This window comes from Akebia trifoliata, chromosome 15 (assembly GCF_017979445.1).
Source record: "Akebia trifoliata isolate Shusen 1 chromosome 15, ASM1797944v1, whole genome shotgun sequence".
NCBI classification, from domain to species: Eukaryota; Viridiplantae; Streptophyta; class Magnoliopsida; order Ranunculales; family Lardizabalaceae; genus Akebia; species Akebia trifoliata.
The window spans coordinates 5,865,823-5,879,259 of record NC_141389.1 but is presented as its reverse complement, the minus strand read 5'-3'; the positions used below and the strand labels follow the sequence as shown (position 1 = coordinate 5,879,259).

The 13,437-nt window shown below is 38.5% G+C and overlaps 1 protein-coding gene across 1 annotated transcript in view; it reads right to left on the bottom strand.

The window, feature by feature from the left end:
* Window positions 1-1,304: 1,304 nt before the first annotated feature.
* Window positions 1,305-13,437, bottom strand: part of EMB2804 (tubulin folding cofactor B) — a 32,624-nt gene continuing 20,491 nt past the window's right edge. Inside the window, exons 6-8 of the mRNA XM_086426890.1 lie at window positions 4,877-5,010; window positions 2,825-2,894; window positions 1,305-1,566 (exon numbers count right to left, since the gene is read on the bottom strand). Coding sequence (XP_086283016.1) covers window positions 1,516-1,566; window positions 2,825-2,894; window positions 4,877-5,010 — 255 coding nt within the window. The 3' untranslated portion in view covers window positions 1,305-1,515. The remainder of the gene's footprint in view (window positions 1,567-2,824; window positions 2,895-4,876; window positions 5,011-13,437) is intronic.

Sequence of the window (13,437 nt, the reverse complement as noted above, 5' to 3'; positions counted from 1 at the left end):
GACGTGTGTATAGGAACCATAGATACTTTTTCACTTGTATAAAACCATCTATGGTTCCTACACACTTCCACGTCAGGAAAGTGAGATATGAGGTACAATCTTGTGGTCACTCCAGCAATACTCATAAATTAACTCTGTTCATTAAGACTGGAATTTTTGGGTTCCTGCACAACTTGGCCAACTCGCTCGATTGAGGAATGTTGGATGACATTATATAGTTCAGAAGGCTATCGCAATTTATCTATTTATATTTTTAAGGACGGAAGTATCTGGGCCTCTTACAGCACCCGAGACATAATAGTCCTTCCTCCCCACATGCACAACATAAAAACTGGGATAAATCCCCGATGGTAGCCCCTAAGGAGGGATTCAAACTCAAGACCTCCATTTTTTTTTCTTCTTTATTTACACATTTCACCTTTTTTTTTTGTGCACGCATCTACTTTCAGACATTTTGCTCCAATTTTCATGTAAGACCTGGTTGATTTAGATCAGGAAAATCAAGTGATCTAATGATATAGTCGATATAGTCATCCTATCTCCAATAAGAACAATTGGCATATGAATCCAATTTTTTTTCCATTGTTTTCTCATCAGTAATAATGCAACTCTGAGCTTTCATTGACAGGTTACATGGAGAAACCATTCCAACTGTAATATCAGGATGTGTTTGCAAATGCCACCATCAAGTCAAAGATCTAACAATTCTTAAATTTTAAACCACAAATTCTGCCATTACAAGACTTTTTATCTTTTATTTTATGGTGGTAACTATTTCCAAAGCTTTCCTCCCATTAAACCTTCTAACACTGCTCGATAAATTTTGACACCAACTGTCTAACAAGAATCCATCGAACAGTCATTAATAACCTTCCACTCAGAGTATGATTTGCACGATTTACCTATAAACTAGATGTTGTAGTCAATGGAGGCCATCATCCCGGGTCCAGACCTCTAGGTAGTCCTCAAGTATACAAAGATGAATCACGATGACATTCAGTGACCTGGATCTGGATCTCGGGACAATGGAGTTGAAATGATCTCATATGTCTTGAAGTTCCTTTACAAGCACGTGTGTGTCCCATCATCAGAGAACATCTTTTTTTGTTGACTAAGTACGCAAGGGATTAGTGGTTAATGGAGGTGAAGATGGGTTCAACAAGATTTAAACCTAAGTCATGGGATCATCAGAGAACATCTACTAGATTACAAATGTTGTAAAAAGAAATAGCCCAATCATGTTCTTTTTTTTTTGTTTGTTTTCGATAGGTAATGTTTTCTGCTTAGATGTTGAGAAGCAATGCTTACATAATAACCTTCAATATTTCATTCAGCGAGTAGCTAATCACTTTCAGTGTATTTCAAATTTGATGATGGGAACTGTACCACATTAAAAAGTTGGAAGTAAAAGAAGTTGGAAAAAAAAGCTTTCATTCTTGATACCAAAAATAAACTTGTTAAGGTTTATATTAACACAAGTTCACACGCACACGTGTAAACTTACTCCTCATGGGATCATATTTCTTCGTCCTCCTCAAAGGGGTCCCTCTCAGGGTAGTCACCGACCTGGAAAAAAAAGATTGATCATAACCAGCTTTCTAATCCATGGTATTTATCAAAGACAAGAAATAGATCTTAACCAAAGATTGATTAAATATCATCATAACAAACAAAAGCAGGTCTCACACCCAGTAGAGTAGCTATCTAATTCTCATGGAACACAGATATGGATACTTTCGACTTTGAATTAATCGAGTTCACCCATCTCATCCACAACTTAGCTGAAGAAAATGGACCGGACCAAAAAAATAAATATAAAAATCATACTATGGTTTAAAATATCATACCATTTTGGAATGTATCAACTGTCATGTATAGGGGTGGAGCCAGGATTTTGTCTACATAGGGGCAACTAAGACCCTTACAAATTTTAAAAGTTGTGATGGCAATAGTGGCGGATATTTTTTTCCGCTTCAGTTATTAGTCGCAGTAGCATATAAATCCTTAAATTTTTTTAAAATTCTTGTGGGGGCTAGTGTCCCCATTGCCTCTATTGTAAATCCACCCTTGGTTATGTATTGTTATTTGAGTATTAACATACAAAACACATTTGGAATCAATGTTCCGATGAATGTTTCATGACTTTCTAGAGGAGCCATCTAATGGTCCTCCCCCCTCCCCATCTTTGATGAATATTTGATATACACCCAATGTTTTCAAACTGATAACATACCCCTTGATGGCTTGACCTCAGTCTTCTACAAAAGAATAATCAAAATGACTTAAATGTTTTCATCTTTAACCTCTAGCCAAAGCCCTTGCTTTTTCTCCCAAAAACCTGTCATCTGTAACCTCTTAAGGTAGAGAAATTTACTCTCATCTTTAACCTTGAGATTCTATCTCCTTCAAGGCTTCAACCTTAAGAACAAGATAGGATTTTAGGAGAAAAATGATGGATTTATGGATGAGGTGACAAAGTGTGAAATATTCGACAAAAATAGTAGTCATTTTACATGTTTATTTAGAAGGTTTTCAGTTTCAAAATATAGAAACATCTGTCTATCTTTGGTTCTGAATTCACAGTGAACATTTATTGATGCCAGATTTCCAGTATTGCACCTATGTCGTAGCATTGGGAACTTTTTTAACCTAAGCAGTTAAATTTATTATTTGCTTCAAGCTGCTATTTTGCTTTTTTCCCCCCTGTTTTAACAAGTATACAGCATGGGCATGTATCTTGTGTTATTCAGTGTCATGTCCGTCTGCGACATACCTTAACTTTGAGAGAGATTATTAATACATAAAAGAATCTTAACATAGATACCTTAACTTTGTCGGGTCTGATCATTGCACCATGAAGTGGAGGGCAATCAAAATAGCGTTTTCCTCGCACCCTACCACATTTCCAGCACAAATTATTACGCATCTACGAACCAAATAAAATGCATAATCATCTTATAGGGCAAATCAGAATTTTTTGATTATTTTTTATGATGATGACGTAGGGTGTCCACACCCCTTTGGAAGTAGGACTAGTCCTACAGATACCGCCCAGCTAATACAAACTGGTGTGTCAGGTATAATTACGGGAAGGCAGACTTGATCTCATGTCTCTGGAGAGCAACCAAGGTAGGCCAATCAGATCTTACCATGCAAATATGATGCTGGTCAAAACCTAGAAAATTCGCTACCCTCACAACCAAAAGAAAACAGTCTAGCTATCCTAAAGAAAGTAAAACGAAGTGTTGACTGAGGTACACAATCATCAGCATCACCAGCAAAGGAATGGGACGCTTCAAATTATTCCTAGTATTCCTAACGTCAACTGCTGAGGGACAGGGATAATTAATTTGAGAGGATTCTTGTCTGAACTCCACTAATAAATACTTATATTGAAACATGCATTATTGAAACCACATGAGAGGGGGCATAAATCATCATCCCCAGAAATCGCTTTACATTCCAGTTGATTGATATTACCAAAAGAATAATCTTTGAAACTGAGTTCCATTCTAGGTGAGGATGAATTCACACTTTAACAAACATAAATGTCCCAAAATTAGTTTCCCATCAAAAGATTACTGCAAAATAAAAAAGGAAGGTGTAGGGTGATGTTGCACAACAACATATAGCACTCTTTCAGTCTTATTGTTCTCAAACTCAGGTGTGTAGGTACAACCGAGAGTCAGACTTAGGCAAGCAGATTTCAGCTGCAAACCGAACCCGGTCCTGGACCCGAGTGATTATTCATGTTGATGTTGATTGTTGGGCGAAAAATATTGGCACGCTTTATAAACATTAATAATGCTATCTATTAAGCATTTATATAAACTTTTTAAGCAAAGCGTTAGAAGAAAAGATTTGAGACAGCCTTGACTCTGGTGAATCATTAATTGCTAAAAAAAAGAACAGTAACTAAGTTAATTAATGAACTCTTCAAGCATGGAACATTAATTGCCAATGGAACTTTCCAATTATGCTTTATCAATAGCTATGGCCAACAAACCACAGTATTATGATGATAAATAGAAACCTGGTCAGGGCATAAGGACTATTTTTTTTATAAGTATAATTTTATTAAGAACGAAAAAAAGGGGAAATGGGAGGCTGAGATAGCTCCCCTACAAGAGAAAACAAAACACCAAGAACAAGAAGCAAAAAAGGAAAGAAAAACAAAAGCCCCCCACAAAAGCCAAGGCAACCTAACTATACATAACAAAGCAAGTCCCACTTTAAAACAAAATCCTCAAAAGACAGCCTTCAAAGTCCTTACAATGCTTGCTCCACAAAAACAAAAGACCCAAATTGTCCATAGTCATGGCAACGAGGGGTCCCTCCTCTCCCTGAAACACCCTTCTGTTTCTCTCTTTCCACAAACCCCAAGACACAACAAAAGGAAGAATAGCCCATACGTATCTTTTCCTTTGGAGAAAATGTTGAGAGACCACCCTAAGAAAAGACCCAAAACCCAATTAGGGATGACCCACTGGATCAGGAAGTGAGACAAAAAATGACTCCAAATTCCAAAAGAAAAAAGGATGGTGAATTAAGATATGAGAACCTGATTCACCATTTTTTTTTTTTTTTTTTTTGCAAAGAAAAGAATAATTTTGGTGCAGAAACGCATGCTAGATGAGGTTGCCCAAGGTTAAAATTCTGCCAAGGAACACAGACCTAGTGAAAAATGAAACCTTGCAAGGAATCGAAGGAGACCAAATCGCACTCTCTGGGAAAGCAAAGTCGAAGGAAGGCAACAGAAAACCTTTTATCTATGCGTTCTATGCTAGAAAACAAGTCAAAGCAAAACCTACAAGAATAAATGATTTGAAGTTTCTTAAAAGATATCAATATAACTATAGTATGAATGTTTTCTTACATGCCATCATGTTTCCCCAAGGGTTCATCATATTGAATGCCAACCCAAAAACCAGGTGCAAGAGTTTCTGCTCTACCAATGAATTTGACAACCCCTCTTTTCTCCCCAATTTCAACTTCACATCTATCTCCTACCTGCATCAAGGGATAGTTGTATTAACAAATGCCTCACAAAAACTTAACAAACATAAGAACAAAAAACAATATATATATATTCAACAATAAGATTCAAGACCATTTTTCATCCTTTAAGTTCAATGCAACCTACAAAAATCTTGATTATCTAAATGACTGAACTTCATAATTTTTCTTTGAACTTCAAACATTTTCCTCTTAGGGTATGTTTGATTGCAAGGCAAATATCATGGCAATCATTTAGAAAATTTTGGATGAGTTTTTCCATGAAATCTAGAGGGCTGTTGTGTTGGATTGCCAATGTGGTAATCCATTTGGGCTCAAAGACCATTAGTAAGAGTTGAAATCTAACTAAGTTAGTAGGGAAAGTGTTTTTCTTGCGCATAGACCTTCTAGTTTTTATATATATATAAACTAAGCAAAAAGGATATTTTTTTAATTTAGTTAAAATAATAAAAATAATTTCATTTTTAGAACTTTTAAACGTTATTGTTTTAGTGTTTTTAAAATATTATTTTATCTGTTTTTACTGATATTTTATTTTTAGCATTCTTCAAATGATTTTTTAATCTAGATGACAAACCTAAATTAAAAGATCATTTAGTATATGATATTAATATATTATGATTTAAAATCACATATTAATTTTATTTTTAACATTTTTTCAATGTAAAAAAATATATATTTCATATATTAAATGATAAAATAATATTTAAAAATTGTTAAAATAAAATTAATCTACATGATTTTCCATGATGTTGTCAAACGGCAGAAAAGGATTAGCCTTAACATCATTTGCCAGGTAATTTTTTTCCCAACAATCAAACACGCCCTTACTTTAAAACTCTAGAAATTTCCCTGAAGAAAATAATTTAAACCATCTAAGAGCTCTTTTTGTGATGAGAATGGGGCAATGTAGGTTGTGTGACTTCGAGACATAAATCCCTTAATAATATGTAATCATTTTGTTAGTAACAATTAACATCATATTGATATAGAAAAGTCCATATAGTTGACTTAAATGCAGTAGGCAATGCCTAGGAAACAATAGTCCCTCAGACAATGCAAAGACGATGAACATAGCCATGAAGTTTATATGTCATATGGGATAGACATGTATCAAAGTATCATGAAGAACACTAAAGATTTACAAAGAACAGTTGGTTCAAAAATTAGAGAAATGGAAACAATAGCCCATTTTTGGGAATAGAAGTGATGCAATTTTCTTAGGCCTGGAATAGAGACACATCTTAACTGGTATTAAAATATACATTTTCCCACAAAGGTTAAGCGTTGGAATATTCTTGCCATAAGCTCTTTTTTTTTTTGTAAAGATGGTATCCTTGCTAGTAGTTGTGGGATGAGTACTTTTAGGAAAGCAGTCTTGAATCCAAGAAAGTGTCAATAGCACCGTTTTCCATGATCTCCATATAAACACTTATCTTTAAGTTAGACCAAAGCCTCAATCTCTTCTCTCATTGCCTCCACCAACGCTTAAGAAGGACCTCTCTGTTCTAGCTGTAGTTGTCTATGCCGTCAACTTACAAATGCCTTGTAGCAGGTTAGTAGCAATAAACAGTTTATCCAAGTCTTGTAGTAGGCGATGTATTCAGTTATTTGTTTGTAATAGGTGATGTAGCTTCAATTTAAGATTGTTTGCTTAACTGTTTAGTAATTGTGTAGCTTGCTTGTGCAACTACAGCTAGTACAAAGAGGTCCTTCTTAAGTGTTAAAATTTATAGCTTCATGTAAAGGGCAGAGGCAATGAGAGAAGAGATTGAGGCGTTGGTCAAACTTAAAGATAAGTGTTTATACAGAGATCATGGGAAACAGTGCTATTGACACTTGCTTGGATTCAAGGCTGTTTTCCTAAAAGTACTCATCCCAAAACTACTAGCAAGGATACTATCTTTACAAAAAAAAAGTTGATGGCAAGAATAGTCCCTATTAGCGTATTCACAATGCAGGTGAGCATATCCACTGCCTAGTCAAAGAGATGCAATTAAAGTTCTCAGAGAGGATTTTTGAGGACATGTGGCACTAGTTAGCTTGCGTCATCGTTGAGTGCCAAAACACTGCATCCAATGTTTTACTAATAATTTTCTAGCTCTACCAACCTTTGCTTATTCTATGCATCCTCCTTATAAATCAAGAACTTTTGAGGAATTTTTGGTAAGATTGCTTATTATTATTTTATATTTCTTTGTTTTGGATTTCACATGTAAATTAGTAAATGGATCTAACTTTGCCATCGTTAACATCTCTCTCTTCAGTTACCCATGTGAATGGTTTATCTATGGGTATTTCAGTTAAAAGCCTGCCATGAAATAAAAGCTACTCCATGACTTAAAATATCATAAAAAGAATAACCAAATAACCAACTTGATGATCAATGGGAGTTCGGTGGAAGGGGAAGAGGGTATTCGGGAGGGTGTAGTGGGATTCTACAAAGAGCTTTATAAGGAGAGAGAGGAAAGGAGACCTCACCCCAACAATCTTGAATTCAACAAGCTAAATCAAGAGTAAAGGATGTGGTTGGAAAGACTGATTGAGGAGGAGGAAGTGAGATTAGTTGTAGTGTCCTTGGGGAGGAACAAAGCTTCGAGGCCAAATGGTTTTACAATGGAATTCTTCAAACATTGTTGGGATATTATCTCAGAAGATTTCATGAAGGTAGTTTGGGAGTTACAGAAGAAAGGTTGAATGGATTATGCCTTTAATAGTACTTTTGTGGCTTTGATTCCCAAAAGAGCGGGAGCAGTAGACTTGGGAGATTTTAGACCCATTAGTCTAGTTGGTTCAGTATACAAAATAATCTCTAAGGTGTTGGCAAGCAGACTAAAAGAAGTTTTGAAGAAATTAATTGGTCTGGAACAAGGTGTTTTTATTAGGAGAAGACAAATTCTAGATGGTGTGTTAATGACTAATGAATGTTTAAACTCTAGGATCAAAGATAAGAAGACGGGGCTGATAAAAACAATCGATATGCAAAAGGCTTATGATCACGTGAGCTGGAATTTCCTAGAGTATATGTTGAGAAGGATGTATTTTGGCTCTAAGTGGATTGGGTGGATTTTGAAGTGCGTAACATCGGTTTCTTTTTCTATCTTAGTAAATGGTAGTCCGACGGGGTATTTCAGAAGCTCTAGGGGTTTGAGATAAGGTAATCTGTTATCCCCATTTTTATTTCTTATAGTGACAGAAGCCTTGGGGAATCTGTTTAGGAGGGGAGTTGAGATAGGGAGGTTATCTAGTTTTAGAATGAACTCTAATGGCCCTTTGATTTCGCACCTGCAATTCGTGGATGACATTTTAGTGTTCTTAGATCTTTCTAGAGAACAAGTGCGGGCTCTTTAGGTCTTATTATGCTGCTTTGAAGCAATTTCAGGCTTACATGTCAATTTACAGAAAAACAAGTTGTTTGGTGTCAGCGAAGTGTCGAACCTTCCAGTCTTAGCAGTTCCTTTGGGGTGTCGTAGTGATATTCTCCCTTCGTCCTATTTGGGTTTACTCTTAGAGACTTCTTATTGTAGTAAAAACATCTGGGAGGGAGTTATTGAAAATTGGAAAAGAAATTGAGCACTTGGAAAGCGAAATATCTCTCCAAAAGAAGCAAGGTCACGTTGATTAAAAGTACTTTAATAAGTATACCGATATACATCCTTTCCCTGTTCTCGTTGCCAAAATTGGTGGAGGTTAAGATCGAAAGACTCATGAAGAATTTTTTGTTGAATAACAATAATGGTGGTAGAAAGTATCATTTGGTGAATTGGGAGAGGGTTTGCACTCCAAAAAAGAATGGACACTTGGGGATTAGAGGGCCAAGATTAACTAATAAGGCTCTCCTAGGCAAGTGGCTTTGGAGATTCAGGGAAGAAAGAAACAACATGTGGAGGAGGGTGATTCATACTAAATATGGAGGAAAGAGGTTTGGTTGGTATAGTGGTGAGGCTAAAGGATCTCACGGGTGTAGTGTGTGGAAAGGTATTCTAAAGGGTGTTGATAGGTTTGATAAGAAGAATTTGAGAATAATCGTGTCAAGTCTCTTTGTGAGAGCTTGGCAAGAATTTATATTAATTACCAAAGTCAAATTACAGAAAAGTCCTTAGAAAATAAGAACTACATAAACGACTATTACTACTAAGTAATTAAGACTAGAAAGCAACTATAGAAACAAACTAAATTATTTCCAATACTCCCCCTCAAGCTGGGGAGAATATATCAACTAAACCCAGCTTGATAAGGTGAGAATTAGTGATAGACGGACCCACAGACTTTGTAAGCATATCGGCAAGTTGTTCTGAGGAAGGAACGAAGATTGTTTGAAGGTCACCAGATCGAATTTTCTCCCTGAGAAAGTGAATATCAACCTCAATATGCTTAGTTCTTTCATGAAGAACGGAGTCAGAAGCAAGCATAATAGCAGACTTGTTATCACAGAGCAGAGTAGAAGAGCCAGAAACAGGAAAACCCAACTCTGTCAACAACGATCGGAGCCAAATTATTTCACATGTACCGAGGGCCATAGCACGATACTCAGCTTCAGCAGAAGAACGAGATACCACATTCTGTTTCTTACTTTTCCACGAGATAAGATTATTACCATAAAAGGTACAAAAACCAAAAGTAGATCTCCTATCTGTAAGAGAGCCAGCATAATCAGCATCTGTAAAACAAGACAAATGAGGCTGAGCAGTGGAAGAGTAGAAAAGTCAAAGACCAGGACGTGACTTCAAGTAGCGAAAAATACGATAAACTGCATCAAGATGAGATGTACGCGGAGTATGCATGAATTGACTAACCACACTGACCGCAAAGGACAAGTCTGGTCTAGTGTTAGTTAGATAAATCAGACGGCCTACAAGTCTCTGATAAGAAGAGGGGTCTGATAAAAGATCACCAGAATCAACTTGAAGACGATGATTCTGATCCATAGGAGAGGAAGCAGGACGACAACCAAGCATCCCAGTGTCCTGAAGAAGATCCAATGTGTATTTACGCTGAGATAGTGATATACCACGACGAGAGCGAGCCACTTCTATCCCCAAGAAGTACTTGAGTGGACCTAAGTCTTTAACCTCAAACACACGACCTAATAGTGTTTTAACCTTGTCAATCCACTGTGCATCATCTCCAGTCACAATGATATCATCCACATACACCAAAACAATGGTGCAACGACCATCCACTCCTCGACGAATAAAGCAAGTATGATCTGAGTGACATCTAGAAAACTCCATAGAAAGAATAACATCAGAAAAACGCTGAAACCAGGCTCGCGGGGACTGCTTTAGGCCATATAAGGACTTAAGAAGACGGCATACTTTCCTAGAATACTCCCCCTGAAGACGAAAACCGGGAGGAGGGTCCATATAAATAACCTCAGTCAAATCACCATTCAGAAAGGCATTCTTCACATCAAGTTGGTGAAGTGGCCAGGAGTTACACGCAGCGAGGGAGATAAAAAGGCGAACAGTGGAGAGTTTGGCGATGGGAGCGAACGTAGCACCAAAATCTTTTCCTGGGGTCTGAGTAAATCCCTTAGCAACTAGTCGTGCCTTATACCGATCAACAGTACCATCGGCGAGATATTTCACTATGAAGACCCATTTACAACCAACAGTCCGCACCCCACACGGAAGAGAAACAAGTTCCCAGGTATTATTGGTATGCAAAGCATTCATTTCAGCAATCATAGCTTTTTTCCACTGAGGGTCTCTTAAGGCCTCTGAGACAGACCGAGGGACGCGAATAAAACCAGTTGCCGCAAGGTAGGCCTGATAAGAGGAAGAAAGACCCTGATAGGAAACAAACTGGGCAATAGGATGATCAGTAACACACCCCCGCTTACCTTTGCGAAGGGCAATAGGTAAATGAGAGTCAGAAATAAACGGAATAGGAACAGGTATAGGTGTGGAGGTAGAAGAGGATATACCTGAATCCAAGGAGGAGGTTGGCAAGGGTGGAGAGGGGTGAGTGCGACGAGTGTAGACTTGAAGCGGCGGCGGAGACGGAGGAAAAACTGGAGAAGGTAGCACAATAGGAGACGAGTCCTGCAAAGTGGGAGAATCCTGCAAAGTAGATGGAGCATGATAGTATGGAACATTTTCAAAGAAGGTCACATCAAGAGTGTGGATGACACGGTGAGAAGCTGGATCATAACACCGATACCCCTTGGACATAGAGGAGTAACCCAAAAAAATGCATCGAATGGCTTTGTCATCCAATTTCGTACGATTAGGGGTCTTGTCCTGAACGAAACACGTGCACCCAAATACATGAGGTGTAATAGGGAAGAGAATGCTATCAGGTTGAAGGACATGAAGGGGCACCTGCCCCTCTAAAGTGCGACTTGGGACGCGATTAAGAAGAAAGGCCGCAGTTAAGACTGCCATATTCCAAAAAAACTTTGGAACATTCATTCCGCGAAGAAGGCAGCGGACACTGTTCATGAGGTGGCGGTTCTTGCGTTCCGCCACCCCATTCTGTTCAGGTGTATAAGGACAAGTCAACTGGTGAAGCATACCATTCTCATGAAGATGGGAGCGAATACCATCAGAAATATATTCTCCCCCATTATCAGACCGAAGTGATTTAACAGTGATATTATACTGAGTCTGAATCATTTTAAGAAAATTAACAAAAATTGGGAGCACCTCAGAACGTGAACGCATCAGATAAACCCAAGTGCAACGAGAGTAGTCATCTATAAATGTAACATAATAACGATGACCATTAAAGGCAGTAACAGGGGAAGGCCCCCACACATCAGAATGAACTAAATCAAAGATGACATTAAATCGATGCATACGAGGAATATAAGAAGTACGTGTGTGTTTAGAAAGTTCACACACAGAGCATTGAAATTTATGTCCACTACAAGCAGTTTTTAAAGCAGGAAATAAAGAACACAAATGTTGAAAATTAGCATGTCCTAAGCGAGCATGCCATAAATCTAGAGTCTGTGACGTAAAAATGTGGCTGCCAGATGATGGTAGCACGGAAGAAGTCAGAGCAGCAGTAGGCGGAGATCCAAACACGTACAGCCCATCCCTCTCATACCCCTTGCCAAAAATCCTCTTCGAAGTCAGGTCCTGAAAAATGCAATGAGTAGGAAAAAAGGTAACTGAGCAATTATGAGATTTAGTAATACTGCTAACAGACAAAAGATTAAGAAATAGATGAGGGACATGAAGCACAGAATCTAGAGAAATCCCAGAGGATAAAGGAACGATACCCTTCCTGTGAATAGGTGTAAGAGATCCGTCAGCAAGGCGAACTTCCCTATGGGTGGTAGAAAAAGTAGAGGTAAAGTGACTAGACTCACCGGTCATGTGATCAGAGGCACCAGAATCAATAACCCATGTCAGAGGAGTAGAGCTAGACTGAGTGACATTGAATGCAGAGGATATACCTGGAGGCGTAATACCTGAGGCCGCAGTCGAAGAGGGTTTAGTGTGAGCTTGAAGCTGATCCCGGACAATGGTGGCAATCTGAGTCTGTAATTGTTGCAAGTCAATCTTGCCAATTGAAGACGAATCAGTAGATGAGGATTCTACTGTAGCCGCACGAGGAGCAGTCTGTCCCAATGATGAAGTGGAGGAAGATCGTGGTATCAGATGAGGATAGAGCTGAAAGCAGCGAGTCTTCTCATGACCAGGCTTCCCACAATGACTGCAAGTAAGGCTATTCCCTTTACCACGACCACGACTACTACGGCCACGATTCCCTGATCCAGGGGTACGGTGATCGGAGAAACTCGAGTTGGCAGCTAGGGCCATCTGATCTGTGGCTGGAGCAGAAATAATGCCAGGGACCTGAGTTTGAGGAGGAGGAATACGACGACGACGCTCATCACTGTCAATGGTCGCGAATATCTCAAATAAAGAAGGTAAAGGAGTAGTGTTGAGGATCTGTGTGCGAAGTGCCTCAAATTCTGGACGTAGACCCATAAGAAACTGGTAGGTTTGATGTCGAGCAATCCGCTTGACAACATAATCGGCTGCTTCTGAAGACAATTCAGCCATAGACTCATAGTGAGAAAGTTCTTCCCAACGTGACTGAAGGTATCTAAAGTAATCAGCGACACTCTGATTCCCTTGGGTAGCCTGGGCAATGTCGCGATAAAGTTCATAAATTCTCGAGTCATTCCTAGAATGTGCGTATGTCCGAGTAAGCGCTGACCATAAAGATGAAACTGTCTCATGGTACATGAACATGGTATAAATTCGTTGCTCCATGGAGTTAAACAACCACCCAAGGATAGTGCAATTGTCGATCTCCCATGATTCAAATTTAGGATCAATAAGAGGTGGTTTAGTAACAGTCCCAGAGAGCCAGCCAGATTTCCCCCTGCTACCAAGAAAGAGACGCACAGATCGAGACCAAGACTGAAAATTCCGACCATCAAGAAGAGCAGTGATAATC